This window comes from Cheilinus undulatus, linkage group 7 (assembly GCF_018320785.1).
Source record: "Cheilinus undulatus linkage group 7, ASM1832078v1, whole genome shotgun sequence".
Lineage (NCBI taxonomy): Eukaryota > Metazoa > Chordata > Actinopteri > Labriformes > Labridae > Cheilinus > Cheilinus undulatus.
This window is the reverse complement of record NC_054871.1, coordinates 7,782,563-7,807,939: the sequence shown is the minus strand read 5'-3', so window position 1 is coordinate 7,807,939 and position 25,377 is coordinate 7,782,563. Positions and strand designations below refer to the sequence as shown.

Genomic DNA, 25,377 nt, shown 5'->3' with positions numbered 1-25,377 from the left:
GGTCAAAAGTGGTCAAATAGGGCAAAAACAGGCCACAAAAACAATGGCAAAACTGTGAGAAAATGGCAAATAGGTTAAATGTTGCAAAAATGAAAGAAAAAGTGGTGAAACTGGTTTGAAACTGCATAAATAAATAACTCCAACATCAGAACCCATTAAATGATGACAAACTTTTCAGCTCCAAAGTTAGCTAACTGTTAGCCAGGACACTGCTGCTACTGCTCCAACACACGTGCATTGATATCATCAATAAATCACCACTGGGGAGAGCACATTCAACCTGCTGGGTTTTTAGGGGACCCTGCTAAATCTGTGGGCAGGACTGCTTACAGCCTGGAACAAAAGAAAAATGCATGTTGGTCTTTTTTAAATTAAATGGTTCAAATAAAGCTGAACAATATCAGAGACAACTATTTTTTCTTTTTTCTTCTATGATATGCTGTGTTACAATCCAAGAAGGAAATTCTAATAAATGCAGTGTCTTTTTCTGCACAGCAATTAAAACTCCAAATAATCAAATGTTTTTACTAAACTCACTGCAGCTGTATCAAACACAACAACGTCTCTGTCAGCAGGGACAGAGAAGGAGCAGCACGTTTCTTCAGAAACTTTTCAAATAAACTTCTCTCTCGTAACTGAGTTTCTTCACCATCATCACTTATTTCTAACAGCGTTCACACTTCCATTTAGTCTGCTTGAGCAGCGCTGTGATTGTCACTTCTAATTGAACCAAAGCTCGCTTGAGCTGCATGTCATTCACTCAGCACGCTGCAGGTATGCCTGCTAAAACTGAACTATCAGCAGTACATATGCATCATTAATAGTTCATAGTCAGAGTGTTAACAAGCTTTTTTTTTTTACACTCTGTGGACACACAATACCTCATAAACATGGCACTAAAAAGCTCAATGTGCAGCACAGCACAGGTGTCTGTCCTCGTCCCACCTGATGCAGTTGTTATGTTAAAACCGAGTACTTGTGTTGTTGAAAAAGTTAATGAACCTTTGCTCCAAGAGATGTTGGGTTTCTATCTTAAGAACACAGGAAGTAGCTGTGCCACAGACAAACCTAAAACCTACTAAAGCCTAAAGTATGTGGTTCATTGTGTTTTATGAGTATATTGAAGCAATCTCATGCTTTATTGTCCTTTCAGTACACTTTGGTTAAACCATGTTAGTGTCTCCCTGCAGCCACAGTGATGTAAATAAGTCCACTACTGCTCCTTAAAGTCTCACTTCAATTTTAAAACAAACAAAAAAACTCATAGACAGCTCAGTGGACAAGTCCTCTTCATCTTGTGACTTCGAACATTTACTTTTTCACTAATTCCTTATTTCCGTTTCAATCCATAACAAGTTCCTTTTTCCATGGTTCAGGTCATAATCTTCAATCCACTCAAATCTCCTTCTATTCTCTTAAAACCAAAGGAGGTCTGTATCCAATCAGAAAGTCACCCTTACTTTAAGACAGTACAAAATAAATTATTAAATAAAAACTGTTTTAATGCAAAACTGTGAAATCCCAAAATGTGACAAAAAGGTGAGATGAAATAGGATTAACTAAAGAAATTCTGAGATTAATTGCAATTAAAAATGTTGATTGTTTGGAAGCCCTATTATTCACATATTTTTCTTACCAATTTGAATTGGGAACCCTTTTCTAAAAAACAATTTAGGAAAATCCACAATAACTCTTCCTACAAGTGACTTATTCATTGTATAACTAGACCAAAAGGATTCTGTGCAAAGAAAAAAAGTCTATCCATCCATCCTCTTCCGCTTACCCTGGATCAGCTCACAGTGGCAAGCAAAGCAGGTCAACCCAGATTTTTCTCCGCCGCAACATTTTCCAGTTCCACCTGAGGGATTCCAACGCTCTCCCAGATCAGATGGGATATAAAATCCCTCCAGCAAGTTCTGGGTCTGCCTCGGAGTCTCCTTCCTGTTGGACATGCCCGTAAGATCTCCACGGGAAGGCCCACAGGAGAAATCCTGATCACATGCCTGAACCACCTCAGCTGGTTCCTTTCGACATGAAGGAGCAGCAGTTGTACTTTGAGATCCTTCCGAATGTCTGAGCTCCACCCTATCTCTACTATCTCGAAGGCTTAGCCCAGACAACCTCCTGAGGAATCTTATTTTGACTGCTTGTACCAGCAATCTCATGCTTTCAGTCATTACCCAGAATTCATGACCATAGGTTAGGGTTGGGACATAGATTGACCAGTAAATCGAAAACTTTGCCTTTCAGCTCAGCTCCCTCTTCACCACAACTGCACCAATCTGCCTGTCAATCTCACGGTCCATTCCTATCTCACTCGTGAACAAAGACTCAATCCCCATCCGGAGGGAGCATTTAACCGTTTTCTGGCAGAGGAGAGTTTCTCCCAGAAATGCCAAACAGGGCTTCTACCCTGAGCACACAAGATGTTAATATAAATGTATTGTGTTTATCTTGTCTGTGACATACCAATGCTGAACAAATAAAACAAGGTCAGTATGTCTCTGTATTTGTCACTTTGTTGTGTATTTGACCATGGTTGTAGGAACAAACTATTAAAGCATCCCATCATCTGGACTCTTCACATGTGAGACGTAGCACACATGTAAGTGGTCTTAAAAGCCCTGATTTGTTAACATGCATGCTGAAATAAAAATGAAGCTGTCCCACAACAGTTATGCATCTATCACACACCCAATTTATAAAAACTGTTACAGGTAACAAGAGCTGTTTGATCCATGTCACACCCCAAACATACCTTAAATGCCTTGTATAAACAAGGCATTTAAGCCAACAACTTTACGATCTGTGACTGGCCTTGTGCCTGGACTGTACCCTGAGAAATAAGTAAACTGTAGACTGACACGACCCAAATCACTGCACCATTAGCGTCCTTTACTTTGTCAAAATAGGGCTTCAAACACTGTGCATGCACAATGTTCAGTTCTCTAACTCAGTGCTTTTCAACCTTGGGGTCTGGACCCCCATGGGGGTCAGGAGTCTCCAGTTGCCCTAAAAAAAAAACTAAGAATATTTTTCAATTTGCGCTGTTGCCACTTTACACCAATACTGTCAAATTTTAAACCCCTTTCATCATTTTCCCACCAATTTTAAAACATTTTACCATTTAACACCTATTTTTGTCAGTTTTAAACTTTTCCAACACTTTTTCTGCCTGTTTTTGCCACTTGTAAATCCATTCTTGCCACTTAAGCTTAATGTTGCCTCTGTTGACTCATTATTGCTACTTTTAATCCCTTTAAACAATTTTTTACACCCAGTTTTTCCCAACTTCATTTCACTATTTGATATGCCCATTTTTGCTTGTTTAACCAAATTCTGCCAATATCTGCCTATTTTTTCTTTCTCAGTTAACCCTTTTTTTGCCAGTTTATTTTCATTTTTAATCCCATTTCTCAGAATTTCCACCCATTTTTGCCCATTTAAAGCCATTTCAGCCACATTTTAACTCCTCTTTACCATTATTTCTGCAAATATGTGCCATTTTAACCCATTTCTACCTTTTTTGCCATTTTTATCCAATTTTTGCCACTTCTCACCCATTTCTGCTTTTAAAATCCAACTTCACCACATTCTCCACCTTTTTTGCCATTATTAACCCACTGTAGCAATTTTTAAACCATTTTGATCCCTTTTTCAACAAAAGGGATCTAAATTTTTAAGAAATATGAAATATGGATATCACATTTTAACTTTACAATGGACCATGGTTTTGTTGTGCTCCACTGGCCCCCAGTTTGGCTGGGCCCCAGAAAGCTCTCCCATTTATCCCCTTTATGGACGGCCTTGTCTGCACATGACTTTTCTTGATGTGCATGGTTGTGTTCAGCCACCTTCAGGTACAATGGGGGTTTCTGGTCTCTGGCACCTTTATTTTGAGCTGAAATGGTTGAGAACCACTGAGCTAAGTACTGATGGAAGTATCAGACAAACTTTCATTATAGATTTGACTGGTTGCTTTTTTCTGCATCTTAAGGTCACTGGACTTATTGCAGATCCTGAATGGTGACTATTGCACAGGCCACGTAACTGAGATGAATAAACAATATCAGCTCTTACAACCCCATTTCCAAAAAAAATGTGACTGTGAATAAAAAAAAACAGAATGCATTGATTGCAAGTGTGGTATAGAGGGGATCTCATCTCAAGAAGGGGATACTGCACAATGGTAAGCATGGCCTTGTCCCAACTTCTTTGAAATGTGCTGCTGCTATCAAATTTGAAAATGAGCTAATCATTTTTATGAAATGATGAACTGTCTCAGTGTCATCATCTGAAATGTTGTTTAGATTTTGTTGGGAATAAAATATGAGATTTGCAAATCATTGTGTTCTGTTTATTATCTATATTTTACACAGTGCCCCAGCTTTTTTAGAATTGAAGTTGTATTTCATATTAATGAAATATTTTCCGAAGCAATATATGTGTCAGACAAATAGATGACTGATAGAAGTTGTTGAGCAATGTATAGTAAACAGGCTATTATGATAGAAATAACCCCCCCTCAGAATGATAAAGGCCCTGCATCCTCCTGCCATGGTTTATTCAATGCATTGTACCCTTATGATCGCTTACATAATACCTCCTAACACATCAAAACACGGATGCTCCTGCAGATGTAATGAAAAGAAATGGAGGGCCTGCTGAGTGAAGTTGTGTCTGAAATCAGCTCTGTCACCTTGAGGTGTCGGAGATAACAGACTTTTAAAAAGCAGAACTGTGTCTTTGTATGCCCGCTCTGACTCCAACATCTAACAATTCCACTCCATCTCACCGGCCGCTACCTGGGCTTTCATTGGCTATCGCTCTTGAGCTGAAGCTGTGATCTCCACACACTAAAAGGACTTACTCAGTACCCTGCAGATGTCTGGTCATAAATATGAAACATGTCTGATGGTATCAGGGAGCTCAGATGTGTGAGTCGCTCAGTCTGGGATTGTTTGAATTTCTAATCCCCTCACGCTCGCTATCATCCGTGACATCTTTGCCAACTAACCAGAGTATAAACCTACCTTGTCTCCTGAAAACGAGTTTTTGATATGACTACACTGTTCTCCTAATTACACTATTATGGCAGTTTAATCACTGCCTGTTTTGGCAACAACAGCGCTTAATTTAAGGGTTTGGAAGGACTGTGGTAACACGTAGACATGAGAGAGCTTTGGTGTTGAAGAAACATCAAGTTATTGGTTGAATTTCATTAAAAATGTAATGTCTCAACTCAAATCTTTTCTGACTGTCTCTGTTTTGAACATAACCATAAAATTTTAAGTAGCACAGCAATCCAAACCAGTGGATTTGGTACTGAAAGATTGTATGTTTTTGGCTGAAAATAAATCAAAGCTCCTGTTAGCTCCTGTTCCCTTTATAATAAATAGATGTATTTGTTTGTTTTTGTACATAGTAGTCTGTAATTGATGCCATCTGGCCAGCATCAAACCATGCAATCAGACTGTGTCAGACTGTGTGTCAGGCTGCTTTAAAAGCCAATCCTGTCAGTTAAAGACCCTGTAAAGTGAAATCCAAAGTTTGTGGCTTAATTCACGAGATATTTTAGAATATGGTTGCTGTAAACGTGTGAAAACACTGAGATCTACATGTGACAGAATTTTGAATTGAGGCAGTGAGAATGTTTGTTCACCTCTTTCCTGGCTTGCTTTAATTTGGGCGGGGCCTATATGTGGGCAAATGATGTCATGAGCCCACAGTGAGGAATGACCCCGCCCCTCTAACACTACAATATAAAATCACAGAGCAGTTCATCTCAGTACAGTCTGTTGTTAGCTGATGTCTCTGGCCGTGTTGAAAGTTAACAGTCAGTTAAATCTTTTTTTTTGTTCATTGTGAGGTAATTTTGCAAAATCTATCAGCCACAGTGGTCTATAGATTATTTAAAGCATCATAACAGAGATTTGAGCCAGAAAATGGACTTTGTCTCTTCTTCTGAGGTCAACAAAAGGTCAAGAGGCAGGCTAATGCGTGAGTGCTTTTCTCAATTCAGACTGTGGCACTTCTTGTAATTTGAGGGGATCGTATTTCTCCTGAGTGGGCGTGGCTTCAGCTCATTCAACAGACATGCCCACACCATCCTGGAGCAGATCTTACTGCCTCACTTTTCTTGATTCTGAAGCTTAGGGCGAAGTCCAATTCTACCCCTTAACCCTTCCCCTTATCCCTACCCCTTTGTGTTTGCCTTCCCCTTGCCCCTTGAAACAAAGTGGTAAGGGGTAGGGGTGAAAACCTTCCCGTAAGAAATGAGACCCCACTTGATTGCAGTTCATCATCACACATTGCCAATGAACAGCTGTGTCATCAGAGGTGACTATAAAGTTTCGACCATCTCGTTCATACTGCGTTGATCTTCTCCACTTATTGATGCAATTAATGACCCCTGTTTACACGTGTAGATACCCAAAAATATAATAAACTTAAATCTTCAGTGGCTAAAGATTGAACATATGAGAAAGTACAACTGTTGTGTTTTCTATAATCATTATGCCGAAAACATTTTTTCATTCATGCACCTCCTCCGTAGTCTGTTGTGCCATTTCGCACTTGAACTCAGCGCATGGAGGGGAAATTCATCATACCCCTTGGTTTGAAGTGAGGTCCTGAAAAGTCTTCGTTTCAAGGGCCCTACCCCTCGATTCAAAAGAGAATTGGGCCACCACTTCGCTTGACATGAACGTGCAAAACCAAGGGGTAGGGCTAAGATAAGGGCTAAGGGGTAGAGATGGGTTTCACCCTTAGGCTTATAAACTTAGAGATGTTTCATTTGACTGAAATTTGAACTGAGGGTTCATAACACAGTGACCTGTCATACAGCAAACCTAAATACAAATCTATTTTCACTTTAAAGGGTCTTTAAATGTCATAAATAAGGTAATCACAGCATTAAAAACTCAGATGAGACAACTAAAGGTTGTCTAGTTTGAGTAAAAATATTCTGGAGTCAATCAGATGAAATCCCTCGGACAAATTCATTCAAATATGCCTGACAGTGGTAAAGGTAAAAAAAGCCAAATTTTGACCTTTAGGCGTCTGTAGTTCAGTTCCTGTGTGTTTTAGAGGATGGTCATATTGTATTTATTTTTTTATCTCATCATGATACATATGTGTTCCGAGTTTCATAAATGTAAATGTTAGCCAGGCCCCATCTCACTTTTGGCGCCCCCTAGAGGCGACTGTGAGATGGACTTACACCGTTCCATCACCAGATGGCTATTTCCACAGGGGGGGTAATTTTGAGGGGAAAGTTTGGTGAGTTATTGGGCATGTTAAGGCCCCCAAAACAGACCTCGAAGAGGTGAAAAGTAGAAAAACAATGTGTTACTTTTTTACATTTCATTTAAGTACCAAGTCATAATAATGAATCACTAATCACAGAGTTCTTTGACTTTAAAAACTGTTGGAAATATTCAAGGTATTATATGTGCTCAACTAAAAACAAATATACTGTAGATGTGTTTGTTTTATTGAGCTTATTTTACGTATTTTCCCTTTAATTAGCAAAAGTTCTTTAAAAATTCAGTCTGCCTCATGCTTTTGTCTGCCCTTCATGTCTCTGGTAATTGTTGCTGAAAATTAGTCATAAATTAAAGTTATTATTATGAGGAGGAGCTGATAGAACAGGATATGAATTATGAGAATATAATTCAATTCAAGTCCTGTTCTGCCAGGATTTAGGATAAAGCTGAACAATGAGGAAATTTCTAAGAAAAAGACGACCTGTTATTGTCGACGGGACAAAAAAAGTGCTTTCTATCACAGTTAAGTGAGATGTTGGCAGATATGTTGCAGCTGAGCTGGTGATGAATACCACTCTGAGTGCTCATCTGACAGGTTTTGTTTGCGCCCATCATACTCTCAGCTTCTCCAGTGGGGTCATTACAGATGCAAATCCCAGTCGCAGCGGTGTTTTATGACACCTGTTCTTGTTTTCCAGGCCTTACCCTGCGAGTGTCCCGTCGAGGACTTGCAAATCAAGACGGAAAACGAGAGAAGGGCGGACAGGTAGGCTCTCTTAGCTGTCAGCGTTTTCCCTTGTCTCCCTTCACCCCCCCCCTCCCTCCCCTCTCCTCCCGATCACAGCTCTGCCATTTGTGTCGCCATCAGTCATTTTCACAGCCCCATCCCTCTCCCTGTCGCTCGCTCTCTCTCTCTCTCAATGTTAGATGAGGACATTGCACCCCACCTCTGCCTGGTACTCGAGCATCTGCCGCTTCCTGCTGCCGGTTTTCTCCTGAGAGTTTCACGTTCAGGGGCTTCAGTGTGAAATGGGTCAAAGAGACTCCCTGTACCTGTGCAGATGTCTGGTTCGTGCAGAGGAAACAGGTCCCAAAAACATGGTAGAGAAAGACAAAGAAACAATGAAACGCCAAAGAATCCAACAACGCCTGCAGAGCGCTGCATGTGTGATAAATTTGGAGGCATCCACAGGAGGGACTGCATGTAAAAATAGGCTTATAGCATTGTTTGCTGCTTGAATCTGAATGTTGAGACAGTTAAGAAGGTCCACCGTTGGAAACTGAGATGACAGTTTCATGCTTTTCATAGACGCTGTATGGAAACTTTCTCACAGTTTATTACAGGGGATGGGTGAAACATCTTAGGTGATCAAATGTGCATGAAAACCCAAGAAGAATTGATCATTTTTTTTCTGAAAAATCTAACACTATTGCAGCCTTTTAAAATATTCTATTTCTTAAAAGCAGCCTGCCCTGAATTCTGCAGTTATTCTTCATCCTCTCAAGTGAACATCATTCACCTTTGCCTCACAATCACCAGCTTTGTCACAGCTCCAAGATTCAAGCCAAACTCTCTTTTATACTTTTAATCCTTGTAATAGTTCCTTTCACCACCTATTTAAGTCTTTAAAAATAATTTTTTTAAAAATTCAAGACTTGCTGCAAAGAAGCAGAGTTTTGGTTCAAGGCCTATAAGTGTAAGCCACATTCAGTCAGATATCAACTTCAGAGGAGTCAAGACTTTATGTAATTTCAATGAAGATCATGATTACAGGACTTTTCACTCTTGTCTATCCAACATGATAGTGCCACTCCATGTGTAACCTCTATTTTTTACTGCTACAAAAAAACATCAACAAGGCCGCACATCGTCATAAATTTCATGCCATTCCAGTCATCCAGTACACACTGATTTTACACTGATTTACTGGTTTATTTTTATTTATAAAAGCAAAACAGACAAAAGAAGATCATCTGTTTAACTCTTTTTATTTCTTTCCTCTTCTTGAGTTGCGGTATATGACGGCTTTCATCACCGTCGTGATGCAGCTAAGTCTGAAGGCATTTGATTGGTGCAATGTAAACAGTATGCCCGGGCATAACCCTGAGGTAAGTCTATGTAATACATTTTTTTAAAAATATGCTGTTAAATGATGGCATGTAAATGCTAAGTTTCACATACATAATTTGTGTTAGTGTTTTGCAGTTAAAGGTCACATGTTTTACTCCTTTAAGACAAGTATATATTGGTCTTTGTTGCTGAAAAAAACACTCCAGTATTGGATTTTTGCATGTCTAAAAACCCCTCTGTTTCAGCCCTGCTTAGAACGAGCTGTTTCTGTGTCTGTGGCTTTAAATGTTAACGAGCTGTCTGACTCCGCCTCTGACCATGCCCCTCTCAGGAAACAGATGTGGCTTAATGGATGTGGCTCTCCTGATCCTCCTGTTAGCTGGCAGCAGAGTGGGAGATCGAGAGAGGAGGGCAGAACTTTCTTCCAAGTGTGGAGGGCCAACCAAACCTGGGGGTGGGGCTAACTCCCCACATGACATCATGGTGGAGGTGGGGGGGTTGGTTCTGATTCTTGGGGGATTGTGGAATGGGCAGGTGCATGTATTTATGTATTTTTGTTCAAAAAGCCTGAAGAAGTGTATTTTTCATAATATGTGACCTTCAAGGTCAATCTTTGACTGGTTAAACTTAAAGCTGATGATCTTAAAGCCATGTCTCTGCATTTTTTTCATGCTAATTGAGAATAACTTCTTCTTAAAATCGGTTGGGGATTGTTCTATTGTGTATGTTACAATAGAACAGACCCTGGGTGGTATCCCTTCACATTATTGTTTTTAGGGGGAAGTTGATTAATTAGTATAAATTTAAAAGTGACTGTGCAACCTTGCGGTTGGATAAGTCCTCATCATTCTAAACTCCCCACATCTTGAAAGTGCTCATCTCTAAAAGCCAAAACTTAATTCAGGACAAAGTTGTTGGGGCGTGCAGAGGTATTATGAGGGCAGGGTGAGCCACAGCTGCGCCTTCCTCTCTGCGTCTTCTTTGCATTGTCAACACAAGATTTGTTTAACTTTTCATAAGGTGAGAGCAGATGCTAGCTTCAAACGGCAGTCTTACAGCCATGGGAAGCAACAAATGATGCTTTCACGGCCAAAATGCTGAGGTAAAACTTTTTTATTTCTTGGGATGGAGTTTCAAAAGAAAAGCAAAGAGTGAAAGCAGGTATTTGTGCAAACCCTGGAGTTGTTTGTGCTGCAGCTCAACATGCATGGGCTTGTACCTGTGGGGTTTGTCAGGTAGAAGGAAGAGAAACTCAGGCTGCTAAGGATCAGAGAGTGTTATTTGTGTTTATTTACTCTTCAGCTCTCCGCTACGAAACATCCTTCAGTCTTTTTGGCACCGGAAAACACATGTTGTAAGTATGAGCTCCAAATTGGCTTTAAGCTTTGAGACTTAACTCGTCTGGCACTGAGGAACATTTTGAATGTTTTACTTCCCCTCTGGTCAGAGTTGTTCCCCAGTAATGACTGACTCTTTCTGATCTCTCCAAGCCAGCAAGCGTGTTGCTAAAATAAAACCGGGATGTGTTCTGTGGATGGTTCGCTCTTGTCTGCAAGTTTGCGAGCGCATGTTTCTGATGGGGCTCTGTGATCTGAGCAGCTCTTATTGGAAGTTTCTCGCTCTGTGTTTCTGCGTGTCTCTGTGCTTCTCAAGATGCCTCCAGCTCTTTTTCCGTTCCATCTTTCACTTCCTAAGAAAAAAAGCCCAAATACAAGAGACATTTCTTTGAGCTGAGTGTGCTCTGCATTCAATCTGGGCCCCATATGAAGCCATCGAAAAATGAGTGGCTGCTTTTTACATGCAGCCTTTCCCCTGATATATTTTCCCTTGGGTTTGATAAGACATCTCTTAGAAGTTAAACTGTTAAAGCTGTCAAATATATGAAGCACCCATTTCACTAAAATTTAAAAGGTGAGTATCTTTAAATCAATTAGTTTTTGTTATCATAAAGACAGATCAAGAAAAGCAGTGGAAATGTGAATTAATCCGTTCAAAGCTGAAAAACTAAAAAGAAGTATAGATGTAGCCTGCTGTTCTTTGTCTTTGAATGATATCTGAAAGCTTCTGATCTGTTTGCTCAGCCTGGCAGAAAAACAGCAGGTCAAAGTCTGCAGATCTACAGCCAGTATCTTTGTTTTACATATTTATCTAAAAGCAGACTCTTATCACTCCTCACAACTTCCCGGTCCTCTGAAGCGCTGCATAGTCTCTCTTTGCATCCACCTCATTCTGAACACAACCTATAGCTGTACTGTTTTGCATGTAATAAGAGCCACATTTAACATCCAAGCATTGGTATAATTCTGCAAACATGGCATTTCGTTTTTTAAAAGCAACATAGAGCCTGTGCATGTTCTCTCACTGAGTCCCACTGACTGTTTACCTTGAAAAGCATATGCCATTTTGGAAATCCATCCTGCAAATCTCCAGTCTGAAACAGTTGTGCCAAGTCTGAGAACTGACCTGACCAATGAGCATCATTTGAGAGGAAGACATGGAAATGGGCGTATCCATCTGCTTTGCAAGGTTAATCGTGTTCCTAACCTTGCAAAGCAGATGGATACGCCCGTTTCTGTGTTTCTCACTGGGGAATCTATCTTGCAAAGCTCCCCTCTGAACTGTTTAGGCCTGAAAGTTACAGGACCAATGAGTGACGAGGGGCAGAACATTCAGGTGTGATAGAGTCATGACGTAAGCAAGCAGCAACAAGAGGCCGGTGCAAATTAGGTGGCAGACATTAACATGGATGCTGCTAAAGCACCAGTTTTATCAGAACTTGACGACATTTCTTCGTTAAAAGAAGAACAGAAAACAGCATTGAACTGTTTAATTTTTAAAAAACGACAAAAGTCTACAGTCACCATGGTTCATGTTATGCAGTTCTCTTTGGATTTTACTCCTTGGTAGCAGCTACGTCATGTTTTGTTGCTCTGACTGGCCCGTAAAGATGTGACAGACAGAACATTCATCCAATCTCACGCTGAGTTTTTTCAAAGGCTATGCCCTTTCCCAAACACTGTCTATGGAAGGTTTTCCTGATGGATGTGTAAAACACATTCATTTGGCATGCCAGGTTATCAATGTCCCTGCCTGGATATCTAACACAAAAGACCTGTTTACTGCATGTAATTTTCACCATTTAGGATCAGACATATTTAACTCAAACCCAGTGATGCACAACTTGACACCTGAAATCTGTGGCTAAAATATCTCAATCGCCCCCTTGTGGCTGGCTGCAGTATAGGTAATAGGGACTGAATTTACTGCTATTACCTAAAAATAGGTACATTTCAAAGGAAATCAAAACATCTCAATAGATCTTGTTTGCTTTTTTTAACAGCCTGGCCCCCACACTGTCTGCCAAGAAAAAAATCTGGCCCCTGTGTAAATGTAGTTGGTGATCCCTGGCCTAGCCAAAGTGTTTGGGAAGGGCAGCACATTCAGTAAGCCAACTACAGAACATGAGTTTGACTGGCATGTATCCTCATTGTTTACCAGCAGAGGAGCCAGTTGGTTAATCAAACTTGTAATGAAGCTGTCAGGAGAAGAAAAAAATATATTTTCATCAGGACAACCTTTCAGTGTGATATTTTGCTCTTCTTTCAGTAAATATCATTGAGTTCTGTCAAAATCTGCCACTGTAGCTACATTTGAGCTAACTGCTTTACCGGCAGCAGCCATGATTGTTCACCAGCATCTTTACCACATTGAAAAGCTTTCAGTGCAGTTCTTGCAAGCTAAGTGCCATTGTTTACCAGCTTGCAGTACATCTAAACCATGCCCATAGCTACGGTCTTGATCTCTTCAAGAGATGCTGATTGGTCAAATAATCTTTCAGACACTACAAAAACATTTCACTTCGGAGCTTTGCAAGATGGATCTGCCAGATGACACATGGAATCAGGGCACTGGCTTTACAGTCGATGTCTAAACTGCCTTGTGTTCCAGTTTTATTCTTCTAAAACTGGTTTACCTTTTGAGAATTTCTTTGGACCTTGGGTTGGATTTTGTCTCTTTTGCAGAGTGTAAAGGGTTAATAAATGTGTTACAAAGCCACTTATTCTCTCACAAACCTGCACTGACTGGCTAACAGGATAGGGCAGAAGTAAACAGGATTCTAATCACTGGAATCTAGTATAGAAAACAGTGTCTGTGAATATTATGTCTCGCCTCTATAACTGCAGATATTTCTATGATGAAGGAGTCGGTGTAGCCACACTCACTCAGTCACACATGAGCTGCAGTCAGTTGGACAGCTGTCACAGCAGAAAGGACTGCATGGCTCTCAGTCAGCACTGTTCATTTGATGAGGCAGGCTGCTGCTGCTGGACTGAGCCGCCTGCAGCAGTCTTATTCCAGGTGCTGGTGCTGATGACAAGCCGGTGAGGTCGGAGTTGTGCTGCCGGCTCCGTCACATTTCAGATAAAAAAAGAGAAAAATCCAGTGCCAGCATTGGGATGTGTTTTTGTTATGTAAGCAGCTTGAGGAGTTCTGTAACTGCTTGTCCCTAAATATACCTAGAGAGCATTTAAAACATAAGCTAGAGAAGTATCCCAACTTTCTCGTTGACTAGTGATGCTCGGGTGCACCCACAGCCACCAGTGCTGACCATGCTTATTTCTGACACACTGGGCTACGTTTTTACTCATTTGGACTGACATTTGGAATAGATATTGGATTTTTGGAAGGGTTTTTGTAATTCAGGCATGTTTCCTCTAACAGTGGGCAGCATCAACTCACAAAAAATGTTTGGTTTCACCAATCAATCAAGCCCTTCGCCCATCTGAATGAGTGGTGTGTTATCAGACACAGCTCAAAACCAGTGAGTGATGTCTGACAAAACTACTTGTTCAGGTCATTACAGCAGAGATGAACCTCTTCACATCTACGCCAACATCTCTGTCTGACAATGTGGTAGAAGAAATCACCCACTCTTCTTTACAGAACTGTGAATTCAGCTGAATTGGCATGACCTTAAAGGATCTGTTTAAGGTCATGCCAGAGCATTTCAATTGGATTCAAGTGTGCACTTTGACAAGGCCACTCCAAAACCTTCATTTTGTCTTTTTTAAACCATTCAGAGGTGGACTTCTGGTGTGTTTGAATCATTGCATAACCCAAGTGTGCTTGAGCTCGAGGTCATGAACTGATGGCTTGGCATTCTCCTTTAAGAAGTTCTGTTAGAAAGTAGAGTGAATGGTTCCATCAATTATAGCATGTTATCCAGGTCCTGAAGCAGCAAGGCATTCCCAGACCACACTATCACCACCCTGTTTCACTGTTGGAATGATGTTCTTTGATGAAATTCTGTTAGTTTTACTACAGATGTAACAGGACATACGGTACATCTTCCAAAAAGTTTAAATTATGTCTTGTCAGTCCACAGAATATTTTCCCAAAAGTCACGGGAATCATCAGGATTTTTTTCTGACATGTTAGACAGGGCTTTGTGTTATTTTTTGTCAGGGGTGGTTTTGGCCTTGGAACTCTCCCTTTGGTGCTGTTTTTCCCTGGTGTCTTTCTTATTGTTGAATTATGAAAACTGACCTTAACTTAGTCAAGCAAGCCTGCAGGTCTCTAGATGTTGTTCTGGGTTCTTTGGCAACGTCCTGGATGAGTCATCCATGTGCTTGTTGAGTAACTTTGGTTGGCCAGCCACTCCTGGGAAGGTTCACTGTTCTAAGTTTTCTCCATTTGTGGATAATGGCTCTCACTGTATTTTGCTGGGGCCCAAACACATCAGAAATGGTTTTGTAACCCTACCCAGACTGATAGAAGTCAATGACTCTGTTTCTCATCTGTTCTTGAATTTCTCCACCATGATGTGTTGCTTGTTGAGATCTTTTAGCCTACTTCACTTTCTCAGACAGGTTCTATCGATGGGATTTCTGAATTCGACTGGTGTGGCAGTGGACACTTCTCATTTGTCTTAAATCAGTCTTTTGCTTCAATTGCATGATGCAACTGAGTTTGTGTTCTGGGTCTGATTTATTTTATTTATTGAACTTTTTGCACTGTCTGAATCATCACACTGTGTAATTCAGTCATCCTTACTTTAGGATGTTTCTTTGCTCATTGGGAGGTTTTGTTGAACAAAGAAAGTAAACATGTTGTTGACTGAACGAAGGTTGACTCTTGACTTCTCCATCAATCAGGTTATGCTGCCACCTGTAGGAGGTATCAACACATTCCAAAGCCAAGCCGACCAGCAAATACATCAAAATGTAAAATCTGATTGTGTCATTTGATTTTAATCACAGGTCACTGGTGATTCATATCAGCTGCAAACAAACAAATAAAATCAGAAATTAAAAAGGAATGATTGGGGCATTACCCATATTCTGGGTTAGAAGACTTCCATGCTGTCCTGTGACCTCAGTTTGACATTTTTCATAATTGTGTTTGTATTTGAGTTATTTTTGGCCCTAATTGAGCAGCTCTGTCCAAATCCAACATGGAAACTGGGACTGCCAACACTCACTGTTTGGTTTGGCTGTGCAGTTGATAGAACTGATGCAGATGTCAGTTTTCATGTGACACCAATAAACATCAAGTTTGGGGTCTTTTGATCGACCCTGGAGGTGCAGAGATGCGACCTAACTCAATCTAATTATCATTACTTAAAGTACACCCAACACCTTATCCCTTAAGTGAATTGTTCCCTTGGTTTGGTGGATGTCTGACTAATGTGTATGATAAATGACATTTGAAGCCCTAAGTATGCTCAGATTTGGAATCTTTTTTTTTTATATTAATCCTTTCCATTACCCAAAGGCGATTAACACTAGAACTGCCAGTGGGTAAAATTTACCTAATGCTGTTCTTTAATTGCATCTTACTTGATGTGTGTACGATTTTAAAGACAGTTGACTCCTCGTAAAAGTTTGTTTTAGTGCCATTAGTGTCATTAAAAAAAAAAAAAAATCTTTGCCGAAACCCAAATTTTGTTAATCGACATTTACATCTAGAACCACCATGCGGGTCAAATTTACCCCATAAGAAAGTCTTGATTTTCCCACTGTTTTATTTCATACCAGCAATAAATAGATGGAGGAATGGAAATACCTTCTCTCCAATGCAGCAATGCCTTGTCAGAAGTCGCTAGATCAACCTTCAACATGGATACAACAGGGGAAAAAAGGCATTTACCATTGTGAAGTGTCAAAAGGTTTCTCTGTGCTTTTAATGAAGAAGAATCCGGTGATGAGGAAGTTCCAGGATTAGCAATTAGTCCAAAGACGATTTTCTATATGATGAATCATCTTCCAACAGTGATCTGGTTTGCTATCTGTGGTTAATAAGCTGTTCAATGTCAGTGGTCAGTGCTATTTATGAAAATCAAGGCACTTTAATGAGAGGTAAACTTGACCCGCTGGCTGTTTTAGGTATATAGAGATCCACAGCAGTTCTAGTGTTAAATGACCCTCTTCTGAACACATATAATCCACTGTACTTTCTGATCATAGAGCATATTTACAGGACTTACTACCTGTCAGAGACCTAGTGTGTACAGTAGTATTTATCTCATCCACATAGCAGGTTATGTGACTAGCTCTTGTACATCCACTGCAGCCTGTGAGTCTGTCAGAGCAGCTCCTTGTTCCCTATTTATTTGATCCACATTTCAGCATGTTCACTTGCTGTAATTCCTTGTATTACATTCACGGCTCTGACTTATTCTTATCTGATTCTCTGCTGCAGCAAAGACTCACTTTCCCCACAGGGAGCATTAAATTTTAATCTAATTTAGGGTTTCACAACAAGAAAATTAATGACAAGAGGATCCTGCTAGTGTGTTTGTACTCTGCCATGTTTACATGAATCTAAGTCACTTCACAGAGGTGAGATAAAACTTAGTCAAATGGAATTTCTGGTAAGGTTAGATAACCAAATCTGAACAGGCTGGCTGTCCCAATGCCTTAGAAATGGTTCTGTAACCCTTTCCAGACTAATAGATATCAAAGACTTTGTTTCTCATCTGTTCTGAAATTTCTCTAGATGGCACCATGATGTGCTGCTTGTTGAGATCTTTTAGGCCGGCCACACAGACGATTTTTAAATCTGAAACAATTTTAAAAACGTGTGAGACCACAGACCATAGAACCATTTCAAACGATTTTTCATCTTTAATCCTAAGAATGCACACACTAGACGACTCAGCCAGACTGTCAGAGCACTGGAGACCACACACCTGCCGACCTGCCAGCAACCTTGCATGATCCCGTGACATCAGAAAAAAACAAACACAGATGTCTGTCGATATATCATCTTGCTGTCCCTCCACAACAGGCTGTCCAGGCATGCATTACAGATGAAGCAAAAATCATCAAACAAGGGAGAGACTCAGGATGAAATCCTGGCTGGAATGAAGCTACAGTTGTGTTCATGGTTGTGAGCAGTTAAAGTATGTATGGTCCGGCTGATGACACTACCCGGTCAGCTTGCTGTCATTGGTTGTTGTGGGTACTCTGTCAGAGGCATTATGACCTAGAATCGTAAATATCAAACATGTTTGACATTTAAGATTCGGGGTCTGGGAGGCTACGACACGATTTGGAGCAGTAAAATAATCATGTTGACACCACACATGTGCAGATTATTTAGACAAATTATCATTTGTGGCAGGCGTCACTCAGGATACGCCCCCACAATCATGTGGTAGGCAAATCTAGCCTCAAATCGGGTTTAAAATCCTGTAGTGTGTGGCCGGCCGTAGCCTAATTCACTTTGTCTGACAGGTGCTGTTTAAGGGATTTCTTGATTCAGCTGGTCTGGCAGCAATCAGGCTTGGGCAGGGTTTCTCGAACTTTTCAGGGATAGGGACCTTTTAAAGGGCAGAAAATTTTCCAAGGACCCCCACATAACCCTGATGCTGATTAAACATATGTTTACTCCTAGATGCTATATTAACTCTTTAACCTAAAAACAAGCTTTTGTCCAGTTTGAGTGGGGCTTTTTGTGATCCTTTGAGCAGCCCAATAAGAAGGCCTTTTCTTGTGCTTTTTTTATGTGTGACAAGTGATAAATTTATGTTATCTCACAATCATATCTAAGTTTTTATTGACCCAAAGTTGAATTATGTGGGAGTCATTGGTTTAGTATGGTTGTTTTATGGTGCTGTGGTCCCTATATATATTTATTTGACTTAATTACATGACATTACTTTAATAATTTATTTTCAATTATTTCATGGACCCCCAAGCTGGGGCTTACTGACTCCCAGGGGTCAAGTCAAATTGAACTCAGCTTTACAACAAAATGTGGTTAATCACCTTAAATTCCCGATATACCAAGGGGGGCAATGACTTTTCTCCATCGGGCCAGGTAGGGTTGAATGGCTTTTTGTCCCTTAATGAATGAAATTATCATTTAAAAACTGCATTTTGAATTTACTCAGGTTATCTTTGTCAAATATTAAAATTTGTTTGGTGTTCTAAAACATTTAAGTGTGACAAATATGCAAAAAAAAAGAAAAAATCAGGAAGCGGGTACATACTTTTATGCATCACTGTACATATAACGTACCACTTTGTTAAATAATATAGACATTTTAGTTGATGAATTATATATACTGTAACTTTAAAGAAGATGAGAAAGTAGGGATTTAGACAATCAGCCCATTTTAAAAGTGAAATACTGTGGTAACAAATGAAGAAGCTGCACTGTCAAGTCCTAAACTTTACAGTCAGATTTCTCATTTTAGCCAGAGGGGTTGCCTTCCTGCTTGCCCTAAAAACAACGTAAGTTTAAGGCACTTTTCTTCCACCTTCACTCTAAAAACCCAGAAGTCTCATCCATGTCTTGGACAATCTTTTTCCCTCCAGCAAAGTGAAAACCCTCCTGACCGTGTCACTGTGATACCTGCTATTCAATTAAGAGCCTATATTGGATTTGATTTGCATTGTCATTAATTTCTTCACCCAGGATTGAAAATATGACAAAGTGAGGTGGCGTTCATATTTTTAATAAAGTTACAAAATGATTGATTCATATCAGTTAATTAAAAACTAGCCTTAAAATAACAGATGGGTCTTTAATCAGCATTTACTCTGATGCAATAAGGAGATAAGCTTTTTTTAGATTAAGTTATAAATGAAAGCTATTCTTTGGGATAAATTGTCTAACTTTTTTGTTCTGCAGGGCTCCCATTGATGATGTTGTGGCGTGGGGAGAGTCACTGGAGCAGCTTCTGGAGTGTAAAAGTAAGCTAAAGTACAGATTTACTCCGCTTTCACTCTCTCCGGCCTCTTTTTTAACCTCCTCTGCTGCTCTGCCCTGCACATCATCCTGAGTTGCCCTCAGGCTCCTTTAGGAGGATCAGGGATATATTCTCCCTTCAAGTTCATCAAATCCATTCGGAGATATGTTTAAGGAGGATGACACAGAGCGAAGATAAGAGGCCTAATCTGAGCTGGCGGTGTAGATAGGGTGATTTCAGCCAGCTCTCTTATTCATTTATAAAGCCGGCGCTGACTTCTGGCTTTCACCTGACTGTATTCCCAGCTTCTGTTTGAAAACGACTAAAGGGGGCAGATGGGGTTCGTCTTCTTTCTGATGTGTCTCCTCCCTCATTACTTTGCTGAAATGAATTCAGCTGATCTGTAATATTTCAGCCTGTTGTCTCCTGCGTCAAGATCAACCATCCTCCAGATGATAAATCCTCTCGTGCATCACAGTTGCTCCGTTTCCCTTCACTGTGACACATGTGACAAATCGATAAACAGAAGCGAAAATAAATAGTTAAGCGCAGGCACTCGCAATCTTTCGACGCTCATACACCTTTACATCTCGTGTGATTTTAAAGAGCAGACTGTGTTATGATTGAAGGCTCAGATGTGGACGGGGAGTGATTCATCGACGAGAACAAGCACGCCCTGGACGCAGCATTTCCGTCAATTACCGTCAGAGCAGCAGCTGTGATTTATGTAAAGCAATTTGTGTGAATAACGCCGATGCTTGCAGTTAGCTGTTTGTTTGCGCTCCCTGAAGGATTGCTAAGTATTCTACACCTGCATTAGAATTGCAGCTCCATGAATACAGCAGTGACAAAGGTAATGGGTGTGAGGAGAAGATAACAGGAAGTAAAGAAGTGTGCAATTATAAGATGTTGAGGCTGTGCACATTGGGATGCAGGGTCTGGTTTTGAAGGTTTTTGAAGTTAAAAAAGCCTCCAGTCATCCAGCACAATACCGTGGTCTCTTTGTTCGCCGTCGTCTTTGAGCTAACGAGGACTACCATGATGCACTGAGAATGAGAGCGGAATATAATGGAGCAGCTTAACCTTTAACTCCGGCTCTCTGCTTTTATCATTTGCTCTTCAAATTCTCTGATATTTAAAAAGAAGAGAGATTTAAAGATTATGTTCCCATGCACACAAATGTGTTTTCTGCTGTATAACAGACTCTTACCATAGTAGTGCACTGTAAACAAGGTCCTGTAGTAACGAGCTGAAGGTCAGGAACCCTCTGGTCATACAAAGTGGAGAAAACATGAGGAGAAAATACAAATGAGCGCCTGATTCCTGTTTCCTGCTGAAAAATACAAAGTCTGCCATACTTTGTGGTGCGTCTCGCCACATCTCATATATATGACGGTTGAATTATGATGGGGGCATCACATTTTTTCTGCCATAGTCTGAGGGTGTTTCCACATTAGTCATGATTGTTTTCCACAGTGCCTGAGCATGATTGCTTTCTCTCTCATCTCTCTTGCTGGTCTGCTGTTGTATTACTAACACTGTTCTGTCCCTGAGAACCCTTGCATATGTGCACAGGAGGTACACTGCTATAGCTAATCCCACGCTAATCTCTTCACCAGCCGCCATGTTTACAGACTTGCATTCACATCGCTTACTGAGACTTGGGGCTCTTAACTTGCTGAGTGAGGAGGCTGAAATGTTGGAAATGCACATTTCCTGGGTCAAAACAAAGATCAAGGCATTTGGGAATGCCTGGGATGCTGCTGTGCTGTGACTATTATAGAGCAGTTCACCCACCTGGACAGCGTAATCCATCGATCTGCAGACTGCGTGGCTGAGATCAACTGCAGACTTTAACTCACACATGGAGTGATTGGTTCACTGAGCAAGATAATGTGGCGTCCCGGTATCTAAGCATGCATACGAAAGTCACTAGGCAAATCCACTAGAGAATGGCATAGCTTTTTGCACCACTTTTAGCTGTAAAAATGGCTAAATAAATCGTCTTATCCACAGAGAATGTGCAAAGGGGAAATCAATGCTAACTGCACACAAAATGCACGCAACTGCTCAGCTGATCAAGTAGCACCCTGTCCCATTTACTATGAGGACTAGGAGAAGGAGTTTTTACAATTCAGCACAAAGTTGATCCTCTGACATGCAAATAAGCCTCATTAGAAATAGCACCTATTCCACAAAGGCCAGCACTATGCCACAGAGACCAAAAGGGGTGCAATCCGACACCAAAGGAGAGCAGGTATTAAAATCAGCGCTATTTCTCACTCTCACCCTTCTTGCTCCTCCTTTCTCCTCTGTTTCCTGCACGTGCATTTGACCAATCACGGCACAGCTTATTAGCATCAAACTCAGTGATAGGGCTCAGGGCTCCAGAAATACTGTATGTAGCTAAAATATCTCCAGTTTCCCCCTTGTGGCTGGCTTCTGAGGTGATAAGTATATAAGCAGTGATAAGTATATTGCTTCACTTTTAAAAGCTTAAAGTTCTATTCATTTTTAAAAGAAATATTTTTTTTACAAGAATATGTTCATTCCACCAAAATATTGATTTTAGTTTAGTTTATTTCAATGCCTGGCTCCCACAGTGGCTGTCAAGAAAAGCTGGCCCTTGTGTGAATGGAGTTGATGACTCCTGTAGTGTCTAATAACAGACTTGTACTGTCTCCTATAAACAGCTATATATCTGAGCACCAGCGCATCCTCCTTATCCTCCGTATTAAATAAATGTCTCCTTGCTTCTGTTAATCAGAATCATAAATCACATCTGTCTGAACTTGTGCTGTGAAGTTCATAGTCTGTTGCAGTGGAAGTTGCTACTAATACTCAGTTTAAAAAAAAAAAACATCCAGAACCTTCAAATGAATTAATTGAAAAAATATTGATTTACGCAGCAGGCTATTCAGGATGACTTCTCTCAGGTGTACTCTAGTGAGGCCTGGATGTTGACTGATAGCCATAGTAGCACTGGCAGGACTGTGTGTCTAACGCTGACGTGCTCAGGAGAGCAGGTTAGGAAGGGTCAGCTGCGTGATACGGGAACGGCAGCTGCATTTTCCCCAGCCTGATGCACCTCACCGCATACTGGGTGCCCAGGACCTGGCGGGCTGGTCCAGACATCAGGGGCAATTACGTGTGTCCTGGTTGGGCAGGCTGGGAGGATACCTGGACAAGGCTCATCAGGAGGCCGGAGCAGTATAGGACCAAGGTTGATGCAGCAAAGTGTCGAACCAGCATACGACCTGACCTGACCTTTAGATTCTGATGTTTCATCATATTGTCTGTGGATTATTTTCCTTCCAGTTTGCTTCAGTGCATTATAATCTGCATAAGAGATGGAGGGGAGGGCAAAACCAAGAGACTTAAGGCCAGAGTCAAGGGCTTAGTTTTTATTCTTTCTCTCTCCTCCTCCCTTTTGGGACAGCTGTAAATCAGCTACTACCATACTAAAGCATTTCTTGGCTAGAATGTCAAAACCCAGGGGGTTTGATACTCAGCTCTTGCACCCACATGTCAGAGGTTCCTTAGCAAGACACTGAACCCCTTACTGGCTACTTTAGCATCATTTAAATGTGTATAATTGAGCCTGTAGTAATGATGGACCCTCTACATGACATCCTCTGCCATCAGTGTCTAAATGTGGTGTGAACAGGTGCATGTGACCTGTTGTGCAAAAGCTCTGTGAGTAGTCAGAGGACTAGAAATGCACTGCACAAGCTGATGTTCATTTGTTCTATCTACAAGGAGAAAGCAGCTTCAAACTGATCTACACCCACACTCCTCAACTCTCACTTTTACCTTAAGCCCTGTTCTGATGAGACAGTGTCATATATTAATATTTATATTTGCTGAGGTCACATTAGAGCATGGCCAAAGCATCTAACTGTGTGTCCTTGTTTCAGTGGAGTGCGAAAATCTGATTTTTAAATGAAACTTTCCCGCAACAAATCACCTCACACGGCACCTTAAAGGGGGGCACTTTGCAAAAATTATCTCAAAAATGCAACTCGGCATGAACATCTGGCCTTCAGTGTGCTACAAAAGCAATTAACCTCAAGACGATGCAGTTAAGAGAGTCAAATGAGGCAGACAGTTGTATAGGCACACCGTGCAAGAAGGAGTATGGATTTTTTGTGATAAATATTAAAATATATTAGCTCACAAGAGGCATTTCTGAGACTTTAGAGCTTCATATTCTGCCTTTTGTGGAGAGAAAAGTCTCAAGGATATTTATTAAGAAGTCATAATTGCACATAGCTTGTGATATAACAGGGGATTATGTTTCTGGTGAGTTCATGTGCATGGTAATATCAATGGGGGGGGGAAATGGCATAGCTCTCAGAAATAGCTGACACCTTCCCCTGCAGTGGCTATATATTGTGCTGCAGTCTAGACACCATGTAATTAAGGTTTGAAAACGGAGGATTGTGGGAGAAATGGGTCCTTAAAAACCTTGTAATTGAGCTTCTGTTGAATTCCTGACACTGTCAGAGTTTCAAAGTGTTCCTATTCCCTGTGTGCAGCCGGCCAGCTGGTGTTTGAGGACTTCTTGAGGACAGAATACAGCGAGGAGAACCTTCTATTTTGGCTGGCCTGCGAGGAATACAAGAAAATTACCAGTGAGGCAGAAATGACGCTGGCTGCCAAACGGATCCACACAGACTTTGTCCAAGTTGATGCACCGAGACAGGTACGGTTTTCGCAAAGTGGGACATGAATGAAGTCAGACCTGCGTATCTTCAAATCAGCTTCAATTGCTGGCTTGCTTGCTGTCACTGTCACTCCTGCACTCTTTCATTCATATGAAATACAAAAATGTTTGCAGGCCACCTTCAATTTCTTCCCCTGTGCTGAACTCTTTCTCCTCTTTTTGAACGTATTTAACTTTCTGAGCATGATGCATGAAAATGTAAAAATATCTCCAAACAGAAGGAAGCCATGAGTGAAATAAAAGTTACTGTTTTCTGAACACAGATAAACATTGACTGCGTGACAAGAGAGGAAATCAGTGAAAATCTCTCTCAGCCAGGGCCGAATTGCTTCGACAGGGCACAGAGACTGATATACGCTCTGATGGAAAACGACTGCTATCCACGATTTCTGAAATCAGAAATCTACCAAGCTCTCCTGGAACAGCAGTGAAAGCAACGCGGAGGGAGGAGAGCTTGTCTGACGTCCCTCTGAGTGATTGATTTTGCCCTTCGGCCGACTCTCCTTAGGATCTCGGCTCTAAACAAAGAAAGGCTAGCCTATCTGAGGAGACAAAGTAAAAGGAGATGCAGAGCTGCAGGTGAGGCGACCGACAGGATGTAAGAGCACAACATGACCTAAATTATGTATTTAGCTGCTTTTGAAGTCTGTTTTTTGTTCGGATTGCTTTGTATTGCACAGAAAAGAACTTTTGCTTAACAAAAAGACTTAATTCAAGTGCTGAAAGGCTCACATTTGTAAGAAAACCATACATCAAAAGTAGAATAAGTGTTCTAAGTACAAGTGTAATTAAGTACAATTATTTTAATTTGAATCTAGGGCGTCTGAAGTTTCCTCAGAGGTTTAGTTCAAAGCTCTGAAGCTATAAAAGTTGTTGTTACCCAAATCCCTCCTAAAGTATGTTGTGAATTAATTTGCTTTAAATCCACTGTGATTGTACACTCACTGACCACTTCATTAGGTACATTTGTTCAGCTGTTCATTAGAGCAAATATCCAATCAGCCACACAGCAGTAAAGCATTGCACACAGGTTGTTTGATGCAGGAAAGTCAGATGGGTGCAGGAAGTGAAAAACACTGTGAGCTGCAGTTGTCATCAGAAATGTTCTACATGT

General features: G+C 40.8%; 1 protein-coding gene across 1 annotated transcript; it reads left to right on the top strand.

Moving 5' to 3' along the window:
- Nucleotides 1-7,011: 7,011 nt before the first annotated feature.
- LOC121512202 (regulator of G-protein signaling 21-like) lies at nt 7,012-24,694 on the top strand. Its single transcript, XM_041791360.1, has 7 exons — nt 7,012-7,030; nt 7,967-8,034; nt 9,279-9,377; nt 10,575-10,693; nt 19,480-19,541; nt 24,076-24,242; nt 24,527-24,694. Exons 1-7 carry the CDS (start codon nt 7,012-7,014, stop codon nt 24,692-24,694), a joined length of 702 nt encoding a protein of 233 aa, XP_041647294.1.
- The last annotated feature ends 683 nt before the right edge of the window (nt 24,695-25,377 follow it).

What these genes read in the sequence shown, in the direction of transcription:
- LOC121512202 (XM_041791360.1), top strand. An exon ending in TGCCCGGGCATAACCCTGAG is followed by an intron (nt 9,378 to 10,574) that starts GTAAGTCTATGT and finishes GGGGTTTGTCAG; the next exon opens with GTAGAAGGAAGAGAAACTCA. An exon ending in GGCACCGGAAAACACATGTT is followed by an intron (nt 10,694 to 19,479) that starts GTAAGTATGAGC and finishes TTTGTTCTGCAG; the next exon opens with GGCTCCCATTGATGATGTTG.